The 19259-nt window shown below is 40.3% G+C and overlaps 1 protein-coding gene across 8 annotated transcripts in view; it reads right to left on the bottom strand.

The window, feature by feature from the left end:
• Positions 1 to 3448: 3448 nt before the first annotated feature.
• Positions 3449 to 19259, bottom strand: part of kaznb (kazrin, periplakin interacting protein b) — a 73251-nt gene continuing 57440 nt past the window's right edge. For 2 of the 8 annotated variants that reach the window (XM_080891416.1, XM_080891418.1), the window contains 13 exons: positions 18578 to 18769; positions 16309 to 16445; positions 14757 to 14927; positions 13344 to 13524; positions 13064 to 13197; positions 11492 to 11615; positions 8771 to 8961; positions 8527 to 8645; positions 6506 to 6737; positions 6197 to 6298; positions 5563 to 5729; positions 5348 to 5444; positions 3449 to 4365 (listed from right to left, as the gene is read on the bottom strand). In XM_080891416.1, the coding sequence (XP_080747542.1) occupies positions 4204 to 4365; positions 5348 to 5444; positions 5563 to 5729; positions 6197 to 6298; positions 6506 to 6737; positions 8527 to 8645; positions 8771 to 8961; positions 11492 to 11615; positions 13064 to 13197; positions 13344 to 13524; positions 14757 to 14927; positions 16309 to 16445; positions 18578 to 18769 (2009 nt within the window). In that variant the 3' untranslated portion in view covers positions 3449 to 4203. Of the gene's footprint in view, positions 4366 to 5347; positions 5445 to 5562; positions 5730 to 6196; positions 6299 to 6505; positions 6738 to 8526; positions 8646 to 8770; positions 8962 to 11164; positions 11616 to 13035; positions 13198 to 13343; positions 13525 to 14756; positions 14928 to 16308; positions 16446 to 18577; positions 18770 to 19259 lie in introns of those variants that run through there. The other 6 variants (XM_080891417.1, XM_080891420.1, XM_080891421.1 and 3 more) reach the window with 6 other exon arrangements.

Below are 19259 nucleotides of genomic sequence, written 5' to 3'. Positions count from 1 at the left end.
GCTCCCGTGATAAGATCCTAAGAGAGCATCTTTATAGAAAAAGGCCGTTTATCACATGACCTTCAGGGGATTCAATTATTTATTTAAATCCTTATGAAAATCCTAATAATCCTAATGAAAGCTCTAGAAGAGCTGTTGGTGCGGTCGTTTTTGTCAGCTATAGTTTAGAAAGTGTCTTTTTTTCATATCTTGGGTCAGTGATAGAGGAGATCCCTAACACTACCAGTGATTTTAGTTTGAGATAATTACTGGGATTAAAGGAAATATTTAAATGTGAAGCCTCATACACTTTTGTAGTGGCAGGTGCCAAGGTGCCTTGTGTGCCAAGGTCCTTGGGACCTGCTCTGGTTAGACGCCAAGAGGTCAGAGTGCACTACAGCCTGTAGTACAGCAATGGCTAATGGGCCATAATGCTATCTTAATTTGTACTAGTCAGCTTTAACCCTTTCCATGCTAGTAGTGTCTATACTTGGGCCATGTTGTGTTTGTTAAATGCAAACTGCTACCATTTACAGGAGTGATTGTGGCTTAAAGAGTTGGCAGTTCATCCTGTAACCGGAAGGTTGCCGGTTCGAGCCCCGTCTAGGACAGTCTCGGTCATTGTGTCCTTGGGCAAGACACTTCACCTACCGCCTACTGGTGATGGCCAGAGGGGCCGATGGCGTGATATGGCAGCCTCGCTTCTGTCAGTCTGCCCCAGGGGAGCTGTGGCTACAACTGTACCTTGCCTCCACCAGTGTGTGAATGTGAGAGTGAATGAATAGTAGAATTGTGAAGCGCTTTGAGGGTCTTGAAAAGCGCTATATAAATGCAATCCATTATTATTATTATTATTATTATTTCTTGCCAGATGTGGCACAACCTTCTGGTGCTAAAGTGACACAAATTCATCTTGCTCTCATACGGTGATCTTTGAGCAGAGAATAAGGTCAGTCAGATCACTGCAATTAATAAAAAATAAATGAGAATAATGTCCATATAGTTTTTTATGATGCGAGCTCTTATAATAACCAACTCAACAGGCTAATGTGACCATTCTGAGCTTCTTTTTAAGATAACACAGAAGTGTCGTATGCAAACAGAAAGATATATTTTCAAAACCCTTGGAAGAAAAAATAATTTACATCTGGACCAACTTTACATTCTGAGTTTGTTAACACAAATTTAATGCATTTCTCCTCAAAAATAACAATAACAGTCTTACATTTTATGCAACAATTTACAATAAATCCACTTTCATGTTGACATGTATGAAAAGCTTGTACTGCTTTGCAAAGAGATGTATATGTCATGTGTTAAAAGCAAATACATTGCATGTCCCTGTCTTCTTTCTCTGTACAGGTTTGAACTGGTCTGATCTTCCCGCTTAAACAGTTTCGCTTTGGTGAGTCAAAGAGACGCCCAGATAGAGACGGACAAACCTGTTCTCTGCTATTTGAAGTAACCTCAAGGTTTCAGCCACACTCGGTGTGGCTCTGTGCAAGTCCCAGCGGTGGCATTTAATGAGTGTTCTCATGCTCAGGAACAGCTGTGCATTATAAAACACGACCAAAACTGTACAGAATACACTGTTCCATTAACTTCATAGTATAATGGCACAAAGTTTTACCTTCCTCACAGTTCACACAATACACATATGTGGAGTCTTTATACATTACCACATTCTTAATCCAACATTCCACAGATTTATCTACATATCACACTGCATCATCTTTTACATTAAAAAAACATAATTATGGGTATACCAACTGTCAGAAGAAGACACACACTTCACATGTCATTGTTTTTAGTAGCATCATCTTACACATTTAGAGCTGATGGCACTTGAGGGCCCTGTTCTTCAATCTGAAGGAATTTAGGCTAAAATACTTTTTTCAGGTTACAAGAAGCTGGTTTAGTCTCGTCAATCTAATCTGATTCTCTCAGCCTCCTTTAGGATTGGTTTGTTAATCCCAAATAAAAGTTCAAGGGAAAAGTTATGGAGAGGCATAATACTGGCTGAATGCTGAGCATGTGATTGCACTAACAGAGAGAGAGCTGAGACAATAGGCTTTTAACAAAAACTGGAAACATTCTGACCTGTCATTTCCCAGTGATCCCAATTAAATACGATACGTGGCACAGCTTCATTGTCAGTTCATTGTTTTCTTTTTTTTTTTCCTACAGCCTGCCACTTTATGTTATGATCTCTGGCAGATGATAGTAACAGTGGTAATGACCAAAGTGGCATTGCATGACAAGTTAAGCATCATGCTTTTTTTTTTTTTTTTTTTTATGGCACAAGTATTGTAAAGGCTTCTGCAAAGGACAGGCCTGGGCCTCCTCTCTCCTCCAGATGCATTTAAGGAAGTAAGACTTTGTTGAAGTTGGCTTCTGATCAATTTCTGAGTCAATGGCAGGGCGATTCGGGAGAAGGTGACGAGGTAGATCAAAATAGAGAGATGAGAAAAACCTTTGGGTTTTGTATTTTACTGCCATTCTTCAGGAGTTTAACAGTTTCACAGAGACAAAACACGAAATATTAAACATGAATGAAGGGATGGACATGGTCAGCAGCAATACTCAGGAAGGCTGTGGAGTTTAGATGATGCTCAGCTGGTACTGAGGCTGAAAGTGTGGCAAGAAAATATGCACCTGCACCATTACGCCACCGTCACTGATATTACTGATACAAGGCAGGATGGATCCATGCTTTCATATTTTTTATAATAAATTCTGACCCTACCATCTGAATGTCAGAGCAGAATTGAGAATCATCTCATTAGCTTCTTCTCTTAAGTTATTGTCCAAAAACTATTATTATTACACACAATATCAAACAAAATCTATCTATCTGGGTTCTCACGTGAAAATAATCTCTCTCTTCTTCATTTAAGTCCCGTATGGTCTAGCAGTTGTAGGATTTCTGTTTTTTCCACAAAGTTGACACAGGTTCAAGTCCCAGTATGGAATCAGTCTTCAGCATGGCTGCTGTCCTGCATGCCTTGGTTGTAAATTGGGTTTACAACCAATTTTTGATTCTACTTGGACATGAGCAAGGCTTCTCGTCTTAGAAAACTGCCACGAATTTGATATTTTCTCTTTTTTGGCCCATTTTCTGTAAACTGTGGAGATAGGGATGACTGGGAAAATCCCAGCAGATAAGCAGTTTCTGAAATATTTAAACCAGCCCGGCACCAACAATCACGCCACATTCAGAGTCAATGAAATCACCTTTCTTCCCCATTCTGATGCTTTGGCAGGTCCTCTTGACCATGTCTATCATCTATGTAAATGAACTGAGCCACTGGGATTGTCATTGGCCGATTAAATATTTGTGTTACTAAGCAGCTGAACCTAACAACGTGTACCTAACAAAATAGCTGTCTTCAACCATCTCAAAGCTCTTGTAGTACACCTGTGAATGCCTCTAAAACTGAATACTAATTTACAGTCCTTTGACGTATGATTGGTAATTTAAATGCACTTTGTAAGTTGCAAAAAAAAAAAAAACAACAAAAAAAAACATCACCTTAATCGCACTCCAGATGTCTCTGTTCTGTACAGCTTTCTGTGATTTTAGAAACATCCAGTCAACAAATCCAGTGTTCATGTCTGGTTAACTGGGTTAGCCATGTATGAAGAACAGGGCCCTCATCTATTCTGAATAACAGCTGATATGTGCTGTATCTTTACACTGAAAGTAAGTTATAACAACTTTTCTTTTGTCATTAACAGAGTTTTTCACTTGCAGCTTAAAAAAACAAACATGTTAAAAAGTAGCAGTAATAAATAGTAACAGTGCTGTGAAGATCATATGGACCAGTGTAATATAAGGCATTAAAAGAGCACTAATTTCAATTATATAACTGTGTGAAGCCTGTTTTAAGCCTTCCCATCTATCATACAAATACCGGTATGATTTTTCCAATAATATATAAAAGTCTTGGAATACGTAGTTTAAAAATAAATTAAAATAAAAAATGAACCTAGCTATTAAGTTATCTTCCTTTCAAGTCCATCAGGTCACAATGATAAAGTTTATTTGTCTTCAGTAAATGCTTCTCTAAAGATGTCAGATTACTAAATCGAGTGGCATACCCCTTTAAGACATTCTCTTCCTATAATTCTAGTGTGGCTCAGTGTGAGTGTTTCTCAGCTGTAAACAACTGCAACACAACAAAAATGTAAACAATGGTTAAGATCTCGATGGCTGAAGCTGGTTCAGACGTTGGTGATTTCGACACTCTTGTAGGTGTGCATCGGGCTGCCTTTGGCTCGGGGAACCGCCTGAACTCTGGCCTCTCTGGGCAGAGAGCTGCAGCTGCCGTGGAAGCCCAGACTTCGCTCCACTGAGTGGCTGTTTGCTCGTAACCTCAGCGGACTCTGGAAAAAAAATCAAAAAGGCTGAAAACAGAATATGGAGTTTCTTTAAAGATGAGACATTTGCCTGTTTATAAAACATTATCAGCTAAAAAGTAATTAGTGTTTATGATGGTCTTATATCAGAATCCTCAGTTTGAATCTGACCACAAGACTTTAGTAGCCAACTACTGATTCTTCTTTTCTTATTCTAGTGTACTCACATACTTAGTATATATCTAAGCTCTGTGGTCGGCATGAAGCTGGACACTCTGGTGACAGTGGCAGAGAAAAGGACATTAAAGAAACTGCTGGACATTATGAACAATGCCAGGCATCCTCTGCACACGGCCATAAACAACCAGAAGAGTCTGTTCAGTGACAGGTTGCTTCTCCCCAAGACAAGAACTAACAGACTTAAAAACTCCTTTGTCCCACACGCCATCAGACTGTTTAACTCCTCTCTGGAGGGGAGAGGGAGGGGAAACAGGAGGACAAAGGAGGGGGGAACAACTAAGCTGTAGTGCCTCTTCACCTCACTGTACAATACCTTGTGCAATACTTTTTGTAAATAGTCAACAGTGCAATAGACTCAATACTTGAAATGTGCAATTCACTTGTATTTTTATTTTTTATTCCTATTTATTCTATTTATCCCCTTTGTATATTTTATTTATATTTGTCTCTGTATTTATATATGTGTGTGTGTGTGTGTGTGTGTGTGTGTGTGTGTGTGTGTGTGTGTGTGTGTGTGTGTGTGTGTGTGTGTGTGTGTGTGTGTATATATATATATATAACAATTCTGTAACTGTAACTTCGGTCGTTGCTGTGCTTTTTTTTTGGAAGTCGAATTTCCCAGAGGAACCCACCAGAGGGATTAATAAAGTTCTATCTTATCTTATCTTATCTTATCTTATCTTATCTTATCTTATCTTAAACATGTGAAATATCAAAAAGGATCTGCACAGCACTGCACATTTCAGTCTTTATAAAGTTTGTCTAATACCTTTCCGGATCTTCTTATAGACATCCTCTCATCAGCAAAACGGTTAACAGCGACAGGAGAGGAACAACCAATCACCTCAGTCTCCTGCTCGGTATTACTATAAACATAAGGTGTTACAAGACGTTGTTGTTTGGAGATTGCATCCAAGAATATATACATACAAATGTATTTACAGGATAGAATATGAAGGTATGCAAGTAGGACTTTTAATCTACCTGAGAGGGACAGCGAGTGACTTCATCTCTTCATACAGGTGCCGATGAAGCATGTGTTTGTTGCTGGGGATGCCCAGGGCTTTGGCCATGGCATCTGTGTCGAAAGACTGATCCAAAGCCATCACTGCACCATGAATCCCTTTACCCTGAAGATTGTCTGCAAACTCCTGAGCAACGCAAGAGAGAAGCGTTGGATTAAGATGATGCAGTTTGCTCAGTGTGCTCATCAGTGAGTGTTAGCTGAAAAATAACTAACCTTGCAGAAATCGCTCCCTGGTCTTAACGTTTAATTTGGTAGTAATTACAAGTACACAACAAAAAAGCTTTTAAAAACAGTTTTGGTTTGTCTTTGTGGGTCATAATAAGTGTTCACCACATGTTGCCCAAAATAAGTATGTCGGTATATTGCAGAACTAAAAAAAAAACCCTCACGCTGTGTGGTCTATTCCCCATTACTGAGTGTACACTACTGTTATTCTTCTGTATTCTTTCAGTGGTTTGAGGCTTCAAAGAAACAAAGCTATCATTATTTTTGAGGGATTCTTAAAAACCCATACTTTGCGGTATCTGGTTCCAGTCTGGCAAAGAAATCTCCAGCGCAGAGGGGAATGCCATCACTGACCGCCCCACCCACCTTGAGGTCAATGTCTCTGATCCACTTCATCACTCTGTGACATGTCCAAACAATGGGATCCCGGTTTTGGTGCTCGCATTTTGTCCGCCGTGCCTGCAGGGCCTTTAAAAACACCACACAAAGATAGCAGTGCAAGCACTAATGTGGCAGAGGCCAATGAGATAATGGAGCATTACAAGCTACTGTGTGACTCCAGCTACCGCAGATAAGCATGTAGTTTTGTCACTGTAGCTGAGTGAAAGTCATGCAGTGATCGAAGAAAGATTGCTGAATAACGCCAGTCATGAATCTGTTATCATATAGTCTGACCTCTTTATCAAAGCTGAGCATCTGCAGCAGCTGGATTCCCAGAAGTAGACTGGTCTGATGGAACTGGTCACTGATGTTGAGAAATCTCTCCAGGTCTCTGCGGTTCAACGAGTTAAGCACTCGTCCGTCCACCAAGTGAGACTGAAAGGTCTGGGAGTACTGAGGCAGTCCAACATCACTCAGCCATGATGTTGCAACCCAGTGATGGTCCATCTCAGATGCTTTTGATAATCTGTGATCAGCAATATCAAACAATAACATTTGTTTAAATACATCATATTTCATGCACTCCTTATGTTGTTTTACTCAAATGCATTATATCTATATATACATATACACACTACCAGTCACACTAAATAGTATCTATTCTCATGACTATTTACATTGTTGATTCTCATTGAAGGCATAAAAAGTGTGAAATAACTCAAAACATGTTTAACATTTCAGATTCTTCAAACTATCCACCCTTTGCTTTGATTAAAACTGTGCACATTCTTGGCATTTTTTCAATGAGCTTCATGAGGTTTGTCACCTGAAATGGTTTTACAACAGTCTTGAAGGAGTTCCCAGAGATGCTGAGCACTTTTGCCATCACTCTGCGATCTATCTCATCCCAAACCACCTCGACTGCGTTTAGGTTTGTGGAGGCCAGGCCATCTGGCGCAGCACTCCATCACTCTCCTTCTTGGTCAAATAGCCCTCACACAACCTGGAGGTGTGTTTGGGGTCATTGTCCTGTAATGACTCCAATCCCCAGTCCATCATTACTGACCCCAGTAATGATGGACTGTCATTTCTCTTTACTTAGCTGATTGGTTCTTGACATAATATGAATTGTAACAGTTGTCAAATTGGGCTGTCATCTGTGTACGAACCTGACTTCTGCACAACATAACTGATGGCCCCAACCCCATTAAGAAGGCAAGAAAGTCCACGAATGAACCCTGACAGGGCACACCTGTGAAGTGAAAACCATTTAAGGTGACTACATCATGGAGCCCATTGAGAGAAGGCCAAGGGTTTGGAGTGCTGTCAGCAAAGCAAAGGATGGCTACTTTGAGGAATCTAAAATCTAAAACATATTTATAGTTATTCATTATTTTTTCTTTGCTACATAATTCCATTAATCCTGCTTCATATATTTGATGTCTTGAGCATGTATCTACAATGTAGAAAGTAGTAAAAATAAAGAAAAACCATTAAGGTGGAAACTTTGCTACTTATATTCCTGCCTTTATTTGGGAGCATTTATCAGACTAAGCAAGTAAAACAAGTACAGAAAAGCGTCCTAAAATACACATTTAGGTGTTTATTTTACTTCTCTGTGTCTGAAGTGCATATATACATATTACTGAATATCCTTTGATATAATACCCATGCATATTAAACTTAAAATTTCAGAAAACCCATCTAAATAAAAGTGACTTGGAAAGTTTCGTGTTGATATCCGTTATTTAAAATATATAAAATATATATATTTTTACAATACATAGCTTTAAAGGCTTCTTATCACACAAGCTTTCTCTTGGCAGACACAGCAAGGAGCTGCTGGGTTCAAAATGAAAGGCCAGCTGAGACCTCTCTTTGTGGAGCTCGCATGATCTCCCTGCACCTGCGTGTGTTAACTCATACTACTACAGCTTCCTCCCAAAGACATGCATTTTAGATTAAGTGGAATTCTAGATTGGCCATAGGTGTGAAGGTCTCTCTGTGTTAGCAGTCCACCAGATTAGCAACCTGCTCAGGGTGTACCTCGCCTCATGCTCAGTGACAGCTGGGACATGCTCCAGCCTGAATTGGATAAGTGGTAGAAAATGGATGGAGTCGTCTCTCATACTCTGAGCCAGAAATGTCTGCTTCAGTGGCACATATTTAACTCAAAACGTTCCATTTTTATCCCTGTCTGTATATTTTTAAAGAAAAGTATGCACAGAGAAAATGAAGATTTTGAGGTCATGTTTTTTTTAACCCCCCAAAACATGACATTAGTTATTCTGCAGTTTTATTTGGCTGTTACTCACCCTTGGTCCCCTTCAGCTCTCCTGTAATCCTCAATAGCCAATCTTATTTTCCTGCGATGAATTGGATTACTGATACCCAGGCCCAGGTCTAAATCATCATCCGTCAGGCCTAGAAGCACCTAAAGAGCAGAAATATAGCTCTCTATCAAACAAACACAACACCTCAACATGTCCATCTGCTAACATCAAACAACATCACACACAGGTAAACAAACAGCAAAAAGCAACATGTACCAAATCATACCTTCCCACTTTTGACGTTTTCAGAGCAGGCTCGGATGTACATGGGCATTCCCATGACAACCTCCAGCCAGGCCTGGACTGCACCTGCCCTCCACAGTGACATGCATGTGTTTCGAGTCAGCTCCGCCTGCTGGAGGCGGTCCAGCTGCTCCTCTCCATCAGACAGGCTTTGCTGTGTGAGGCTATCAGAGTCTGGATTGGTCAGGAGAAGTTACGGTGTGGCATACAGGAGAATTTCAGGGTCAGTTGGATATGAAAATCAAATCAGATTACACATCTGGAGACAATCAGAAGGGAGCAGAACAAAAAGTATTGTGTCTACCTTAAAGTGGAACCATACTAAACTACATTTGGGATAGTACACTACAGTTTTTTCTGTATATCGAGGAGAAATCTGCATACCAAGATCAATTCGTTCACGTGAGAAAAAAAATTGTTGTATAACCACTAGATGGCGCCAGATTATCTTACTGGAGACGGCCAGTATCTTTGAATGAACTGTGCTTTGTTTTTTTTTGTTTTTTTGTTTTTTTAAGTAGATAGGACTGCACATTTAAATGCGTCTAAATAGAAAACAGTAGTTGAACTCAGAACTCAGAATACAGAGGTCTTTTGGTTCTTCTGTGACAGTGTGGTGGTCAGTTCTAAAACTACTGCTTAGTAAAAGACGTTACAACACTAGTAACTGAGGCATATGAGGAGACTTAAGACCATTAGGATCATGTATTAGAGACAAAGGGATTATTCATAAAACATCATGCTTCTGCCCATCAGCCCCTCATCTACAAAAAAAAAAAAAGAAAAAAAAGAAAAAGAAAAAGAAACAGGAAACACTGATTCATACCGAACCAACGAATCCAGGATGAACTGATTCGTCTCAACATGCTGAAAAAAAGGCTGCATGCAAATCCCACCATCTTTCCAAAGAGTTTTCAAAAAACAAACGACACAAACTGGTACTCTTCAATGGACATGATACGTAATATGAATAATCCCCAGAGTGTAAGAAACAGACAGCTGGTAATCACAGATGAGGAGTTACTCACTGGCAGGAGAGAGTTGCCATTAGAAATGGCAGGAGGAGAGGGAGACACACACGTTAGACTGGGACAAAAGAAACAAACAAAAAACCCAAAAAACCAACCCAACATTACTCACGAAATAGAAAACTGCCACATTGGATTTATTCAGTTAGTGGTTTTATTTTTAAAATAAGATTTCATTTCAATTATAATTCACTTTGAAAATGCTAAAACCTCCTCGACATCTGGCTGCGACAGCTGCAGCAGATAAATATTTGAAGTCACTTGTTTGTCTCATTTCTTTTAAATAAAATACTTCAATAGATTTAATCTTTTATGCAACATTTTCTAAATTACAAACATTTAACAGATTTGTTAGAGCCACATTTGCAAAAAAAAGGAAAGGAAAAAAGGAAAATTATAAAATGAGGAGGGATTCTATACAAATATAAAAAACAAAAAACAGCAAAATAAGGGGAGGATCATGCATTCAAAATGCAAGGAAAAGATAACCTGGTAAAAATGGGTAGGGCTACAAAGGAGCAACACAGGATTGCAGAGATTATTAATTTGGTTGGCAATGAATGGATGTCTAACCAAAGAAACACAGAGGGATCATGCACGTGTTTAATGCACATTCGTTCATCTCGTATAGGCACATGTTAGATAGCTCTCTGTAAAAAATGAGTCAGACATAAACAATGCTACGAGGCTAGTGCTAACAGTGATGGAGTGACTGAGTCTTTAAACTTTGGCACTTGCACATGGTTTTGACAGCAGGTGAGAGAGGTGCGTCTGAATACGCCTGCTCACATCTACAATTTCTACAGAAGACCGACTCTAGAAACCCTCAATGGCCAGTACGAGAGCATTATTAAAATGATTACTAGCTTACAAAATATCCACAAAAAAAACTTCCCTGGTGCCCACAGTGCTGTAAATAAATCATTGTGAGCCAGCATTTATAGGAACGTGATGACAATCCTGTAACAGAATTACCTCTCAACGAGTGTTTTCAAACCAACAGGAAACCAAAAGTCTAGTAATTTATCATTTCTATCCTTTCATAGTAAGATTTGGGCCTGCAAGACTGTGAATAATATGGAAATAAATGTTGCAAAGTATGAAAAAAGCAACTGTAAAAGTAACAAAAAACAAATAGCATTTACAGTAAAACACTAGTTTCACAATAGCTCCTATTTACATATGAACAGCAGTACTTCAAGTCTCCAGTTATATATAAAAAAAAAAAAAAAAGCATAAAACATTAAGACAATTATAATAATACAGCATAAATATGTCTACATGAAAGAAAGAGTAACCCATATATATATATATATATATATATATATACATATATATATATGTATATGTGTGTGTGTGTGTGTGTGTGTGTGTGCGCGCGCGTGCGTGTGTGTAAACATATGTACATATGCATACATGTACAACTATAAATATATATCTAATTTACAAACATACAATTTTAGGGCAATATACTGTACATTTATAGTGATAGCAGTGACTTTAAGGGCTTTTCTTTAAAATTCAAAATCCTTCGCCTCCAGATAAATCCACAGACAGTCTTCACTCACAGTTAAAGCCAAGAGGATATCTACAAAAACTCAACACACACATGCACTCACACACTCAGCATCACCAGTCGGCATCCTCCTCTATGTAATAATCAGGGGTGGCTGTACCATCAAACAAGCCAGGATCCAGTGACTTGCGCTGCTTGCCCCGAGCGAACACCCTTGATAGGGATCCCAGTGTCATCTTTTCCTTCTTCTTCTTCCGCTTCTGGTCCTCAAGGTCCTCCATAGACTGAGCAGAGGAGATAGGAAAGCTGCGTTAATCAGCTGCCTTAAAGCCAGACTGTAGTTTCACATTTTTATAAACTTTCATGATGAGTAAGGAGAGAGAGAGAGATGTAACCAACTGGATCCAGACAAATACCAAAGCTTTTTGTCATTTGTCATTTCAGCCTGAATTAACGCTGCATTTCAAATTTTTATCTTGCATTTGAAGGATCAACTATTTTTTCCAGCATTATGCGTAAAATTAGCCTTATGTCAAAAGTTGTTTATCGTTTACTTCTTTGGATCTGGCTGTAAAAAGTGAGTGAATTCAACCAGAGACTTAACTGCTTCTTCACTTAACTTCATGTTAAATACACTATATGAACAAGAGTACCAGGCTACCTGCATATTACACTTACAGGAGCTGCTCAACCATGAAAACCGTAGCCTCGAAGCTCCCGGTGCACAGTTTTTATGCTCCAGAGGAGGAACGCTGGGGACTTTTATGCACCCATTATTTAAGTTTACATGATCTGTCACTTTGAGGCCAAGTTACCAGTTTGCCACACCAGTCTATAATATTACTTACAGTTGATTGTTATGTATCTAGCAGGGAGGACAATTAACCAGTTGACTTGTTACAATGATGTCATGCTTTTATATTAAGAAGCCTGAACGGGACTGAAAACAGAATTCAAAGATAAAGAGGTTCGGCCCAACATTTTCAGTTTTATAGGTTCAGGTTTCTACTCGTCTTAAGAATAAAATTATATTTCATATTGAGATGCATGTAGCTATTTTGATGATGTAATAGCATCATTCTTGTTTTGTCCATTTTGAACAACATTTTCTGTATATACATTTGTGTCACTGGCTACAAAGTTTGTGGTTACACAAATATTCACAACACTTTGTGACACATTGGTGTTTGTTATGTTTATTTGCTAAAATGTTTGACATTGTGTCAAATACAGAGTGAGAGCGTAAAGCAACAATTGCTATTGAACTTGAAACTTCTTAAAAAGCATTCTCTCTTTTTCACGACTGCGAGCAAATTAGTTGTAATAATTATTGCATGAACACCAAAATAACTGTAAAGCTATCAGAATGGAGGGATTAATTATCAAAAATGATATTTAAAATATATTTAATACAGTAGTTAATAACCTTTTTCACCAGATAGAGTAACTTACAGTCTCCCTGAATAGCTAAGCTAACCAGTTGCTGACGTTTGCTTCATACTTACTCATATTGAAAGATTAGGCATGAAATACACAGTGCCAAGCTAGTGCAATGCCAAACTGTTGCTTATGAAAAAACAAAAGAACTCCAACACCGGCACTGAGCAGGCAAGCAGAGCCCATGAAGCTGACAGTACAGAGGAACAGACAAGAGAAGGCAGAGTGGAGCGAGGCACTAACAGAAGATTGCGGAGGTGTGATTACTTGGTCGAGGGGGCCAGGCAGCTCTTACATTGCAGAGGGAGTGGGTCCGGTGACGAGGTGAGTTGATGTCACTTGGCGTTGACGAGCGGTCTCCATCAGCCGCAGAGGCTTCAGAGATCACAGAAGGCTGACGTGAGTGGCAGGGGCTGATCCTGACCACAGCTGAGGCGTCACACAAACACACAAACACACCGATATTGCAGATTCCCACAGTTAGTATGAGAAACCTCCTTGAAAAAACCCTGTGTTAGTAAAAGCAACACCAAGTAGCAAAGAGGCCGCGAGGCAAGGAGGAAAAGAAAACCTACCCTGTCTGTCTGTGGTGTGTCCGTGGTAGAGGGTCTGTTGGCTCTGGCGGATGGCGGCCGTGAGCGGAAGGTCGGCGTGCATCACCCACTCCTGACTGCCGTTCACCACCGGTTCTGTTGGCATAGCCACTGAGTGGCGTTTTGGTACGTCTTTAGTCAGTGTGGCCAGAGACTGCTTTGCCTAAGAAGAAAAATAAATAAATAAATAACAGAAAATTAGCATGAGAGTGAACAGGGACAAAGATGTTAACATTACAGGACTAACTATAATTACAAGGATCAGTATACACGATATAAGATTAGACAGGCTATAGTTTATTCCACTGGCTGTGACACTGGACACAGAGTCATTAAGAAGCCCACTTTTTTAAGTTGGAAATCATCAGAATTAATCTCACACGACCAACTGAGTACCAGCTGTTTTTTTTAATGAAACTCTGAAAACATCTGCCTAATATTTTGCCTCTCCGGGAAACGACATGGGACCTCGTGAGTGGCAGAGGATCCTTCAAGTATTGTGGGTTTCAGGGTGGGGCCTCCGATGATCGGGCTTGTTGTGACACATCCTTCTGCATGCTCAATCGGACTGTTATCTGTTAGCTTTTGTTGCTCTTTGTTACATTCCTCTTGCCATTCCTAGTTCTGTCGTTTTATGGGTGTGGCCGGGTGCATAACCCTGCTGGTGGAGGCCGCTGCCATCAGGGAGCACGCATTTATTCTGCAGCACTGTTTAACTGGGTGTTACCTGTCAAAGAAACATCCATGGGAATGGCGGGAGCTGAGGGGTTCCAGCAGAGCGCTGCACTGTGACATGATGATCAGTGCTACGTTGTGACTGATCCTTCAAGTATTGTGGGTTTTAAACATTAGAAAGTGCAACAGGATGGTCTATTCCTGAGATATGCTGAAGTTAGAAAATAGCCAGTGTTATAAACCGAATGTATTCATCACTTTCCATAGGACTTTATTTATATATTTTTTTACTGAAATCCTCTGAGAGAGGACAGACTGGAGAAAGTTGAGTTTAGCGGCAGAGAAAGCAACAGGGTTGGGCTGTTTGACAGTGATGCAGCTCTGGCACTGAAGTGCCAACAAATGTGATCTGTGATGGAGCGTGATGTGAGGATCTGTGGGTGGCTGTGACTTGCTGAGGGAGGAGAGAGATTAATGACACACAGACTGACAAGTGTACCTATGAGGGACTGACACAGCAGCACAGAGATAAGGCATGAATTTCTTTCTCTCAAAGCATTAAGCTTTGCTCCAGACTGAGGAAGTGGCATATTGCATGCGTCTGAACTGATATGAACATGTGACCTTCTTTGCATTTGTGCCACGTTTACCAGCTAAGAGTGGAGGTGACTCCGCTGCGGTTTAATAACTTTAGCAAAGTTGTGACTCCGTCCGACTCACCATTGTGAGCTCGGCCTCCAGTTCTTTAATCCTGTTCTCCTTCATATCCAGCTGAGAACGCAAGACGTTGGCCTGCTCTGTGGATTCTTTGGTCTGCCTCCTCAGGTCCCACTTCTCCCTCTCCAGCACGTCCTTCTCCTTTGCCAGGGCTTTCACTGCATCCTCACTCTCCTGCAGAAATCGCACACATACAGTTATCGTGATTTCACATCAAAGTCACATTGAGTGAACCGGAAAAAAATTTGAGTGAAGCAGCACACATCGTGTGTTGCTGTATGGTTTTGAAAAGGGTGGCTGCTGTTTTTTTAGTAATTCCAGTTACGGACTGTTGCAACTAAGACAAAGTTATAAGCAAGACAGACTGTTATGTGGTTGTGTGGCTTTATAGACATTTTGAAGGCTTTATTCATGTTTTATGCTAGCGTCTATGTTTTTATGAAGCAGTTATTACTGTTACATCGTAGAGAAACAGTTAAGCCTGTCAACAGTGCTAATTAATATCCGAAGGTGTTTCCACACCTGCGATGTTTAGTCTGTTTAAACTGAACTATACTATATGCGCACAAGTCAGTAAGGGTTGGCAAAGAGGCATGAAAAGATTATAAATTCTCCATGCTCTCAAATAGTCCAGAATGCAACACCTTCCTGTATTTACACTTGCTGCTCATGCCCCAGACACATCTGGTCTATAAGCAGACTGAATGTTCTTACGTGGTTTGTAATGACACATTGTGGTTCACTTGGATTTTTCTCTGTGTGAAATGAAACCAAACCACAGGGAAAGTCACAAAGTGTCAAACCTATCTGCTGATGGGACCACAATAAAATGACTCTAGGTGTGAAAACACTGCTAATTACTAAGACATACCCAAAGTACCAAAATGGCAATACACAAACCATGACGTCACCGTGGCTACATCCATCTTTCATGTACAGTCTATAAATGGGTAGAACTGTAAAAACGCTAACTGTTAAAACAGGGGCGACCCTGGCTCAGGGGGTTGGGAAGCGTATCTGTAACCGGAAGGTCGCCGGTTCGATCCCCGGGCTCTTTGTCCTGGTCGTTGTGTCCTTGGGCAAGACACTTTACCCTACTTGCCTACTGGTGTTGGCCAGAGGGGCCGATGGCGCGATATGGCAGCCTCGCTTCTGTCAGTCTGCCCCAGGGCAGCTGTGGCTACAACCGTAGCATGCCTCCACCAGTGTGTGAATGCGAGAGTGAATGAATAGTGGCATTGTAAAGCGCTATATAAATCCAATCCATTATTATTATTAAAAATCTCTGTACAGCTGGACAAATGAAAAACCGCCCTTTTCACTAGTTTTAAATATAAAATAGATTTAAGTGAAGTGCTATCAGACTGGTTAAACTTTTTAGAGTTGAAAAACTTCTTGTTTTTATTTTGGTAGAAAACAAAATGTAAGGTAGCCATAATTCAAAATACCTCTACGTGTGGGTTGGATTATTATTATTATTTTTTAAAAATATATACTGACAATTGGGATAGGAATGCAGGCACACAGAGACAGAGACAAAACTTGACAGCGTTACCTTTCGATGCTGGTCGTAGTTGCGTATGAACTCTCGCAGCTGCTCCTCTCTGCTCTCCAGTGTTGTGTACAGCTGCTGCATCTGATTCGCCAAGTCTGCTTTCTCCACCTTCAGCCGCTTACGGTCAGCTTTCATAGCTTCAAAACACAAGCAAACACATTGAGACACTGAGCAGCACATATGTGTCCATCAACAACAGAAAACTGGACAGTAGACAAACAGTAGACAAAGACAAAGCTTTGTAATTACACCACAGAGCCACTAGGTGACACTGTGTCTTCTGTTAATGAGTTACTTTTTCCCTTTACTTTCAGAAGACGGGGCCCGGAGAAAATGATGTAATCATCCCCGAGTCATTCGGTTTCAGGTGGCATGTGGAGTCTTTGTGGACTCATCCTGAAAACAGCGTGATTGGATCTGATTCCTTTCAACTTCATTCACTTTCAGCTCAACAGCAGCGATGCAACTGTGGGTCTTTTGTGCAGGTGGAAACAATGCTAACGCTCTCATGAGAGCCCGGGTTCACCAGGTAGGCAAAACTGGAAAAGTGGTACCTGCACTTTCCATAACTGCACATGTCATTCAGGGTGCATTCCTCCTGTCAGCGTTCAGCGTCCTCGCATTTATCACACAGCATTTAAACCTGTTTTGCCGCAGTTACATGACGGTTTACAAGCCTGCAGTTTACCACTATGAGCTGTTGAAAGGACCGCGCAAAGGTAGAACATTAAACTAAAAACAACTGCCTGAGTTTCAAGCAGGACTGGCTTTGCTTTTTGTAAAAAGATGTAAACATGGTGGTGTTGCATAATAATAAAAACAGAACACCCCTAACACATCAGTGTCCGAGCGAAGCTCTTCGCTCATGATCGATGGACGTTAATTAAAATGAGGTGAACCTGGAGTTGACTTGGCTGCTCATCAGCTCGGGATGACTAATGTTTCAACTTAGCCACATAAAGACAGAGATTACCTGCTCATTTTAATTTATGCCCCAGAAGAATCACTGGAATTTTACTATTATGGTAATTGGTCTGCTGTTACTTGTGAATGATTTTGATGAATGTGAAAAATGCTGTTGAGTTAATGATTTACACCCACTGCTTTGATCAATGAATCATTCTTATTTGCTTGAAATAGATGAATCAACATATGTTGCTCTATTAAAGAGAAGCTAATCCCAAAAAGTAATTTTGATAGTTAATGCGCACACACACACACACACACACACACACACACACACACACACACACACACACACACACACACACACACCAAGAATCTGAGAGCCAAAATTATAGTAAACAAATGCAAAAATGGAAAACACCCAGCTATGTGGCATGCTTGTTCTTAAGAGTCGGTAAAGAACATGATAACTCTTAATGTATAGAGTTGAATATAAAACCACGGACAGTAAGAGATATACTGTCTAGATATAAAACATTTAAGTGAGCCGTTTATACAAAGAAAACCTGGTAGATGCAGAAGTATAAATGGATAAATAGTTATTTTATAGATTTTCATACAAACTGTGTTTTTTCCTCAAAGCTGTGAAACAGAAAGTAAACACAGTCATTTCTAACGTTTTATGTCTCAGCAGAGGCAGATAAAAACATTTCCAAACAATCTCAAGTCCATCATTTCTACAGAGAGAAAGATTATTGACATGTGGAAAACATTCAAGGCAATCTTCCAACAAGTGGACATCCCACGCAAATGCCCCCACCCCTCCCTGAAAAAGATTGTGAATTTCAGATTGTGAAACGCTCAGAGAAACTTCAAAAAGGCCAAAAGCTTCATATCAGCCTCCCCAGGCCTCAGTTAGCAAGTTAAATATTAAAGTTCATGGCACTAAGACACATTAAGACAAACCACAAGACTTCTGGAACAATTTTCTTTGGACAGATGAACCTATTGGACCATGCACACACCACTGTATATGCTGCCTGGAAACATTTAATTGAACCAATTACTGTGAGAAAGCACAACGCAGAAGACGTTTTTGTACGAATACAAAAAAATGACTTTGTAGATCATTTTGATGTCCCAAGGTTTGTCATGTAATGGAAAAAAAATAATTTATACTATCTGCTTTTGTTTGGTAAGACAAAGTGGATTTCATTTAATTACAAGATATTCTGGCTTGACATAACATCCCCATGAAAGCTTGGACAGCTGTATTTGCTGTACATTTGAAGTAGGTAGGTGCTGGAAACACGGGGGTTCTGGTAGATTAGGCAAGACGACAAGATGTCTGTTTGCTTCTGACCTTGTAAGGCCTCCTTGGCACGGTCCAGCTCCTGCTCCTTGTCACCCAGCTGCACACGGAGCTCAGTGGCAGAAAGCAGATTGGCAGAGCAGCCGCCCTGGGTCTCCTCCAGGTCTTTAGTCAACATGTCCTTCATTTGCCTCAGCAGGTGGACCTCCTCTTGGAGCTGGACCACCTCTTCACGGAGCAACACTGAAGGAGAGAAAGAGTTTGCAAATTTAGATTATGTGTAGAATAAATATGGAGGGTAAGTGTGCAGAAAAAAATGAGAAAGGAGGATGGAAATAAAAGAGTAAACTACAGGGATGTCCAAAAGGGGCAAAATATGCAACAGGAAATGGAAAAATATGAACTAATAACAAAAGTGATAAAATTCTTCAATACATCAAACCACAAAAGTTACAGCTTCCCTTCAGATGTTGCCAGAGGTGTTGCAGAAATGTAGTTACATGCTGAGTGACAGACTCAGGCCTGGCACTGGTGATGGTAGTACGCAAGAGACAGCAGCCTGATAAGACTTAATAAAATATAAGCGGCACACACTCGGGCTGTGCTCCTCTGTGCCGTATTTTCCCTCAGCTGTGCAATGCCTCATATCCCTCAGGGGAAACAGGCAAGCAAACATGAGCAGGGAACTAAGGCGAGGACAAACTGAAGAGCGAACGCAGTGGCACAAGCTGGT

This window comes from Rhamphochromis sp. 'chilingali' (genome assembly GCF_963969265.1).
Source record: "Rhamphochromis sp. 'chilingali' genome assembly, chromosome: 9".
NCBI lineage: Eukaryota > Metazoa > Chordata > Actinopteri > Cichliformes > Cichlidae > Rhamphochromis > Rhamphochromis sp. 'chilingali'.
This window is presented reverse-complemented; position numbering and strand designations above follow the sequence as displayed.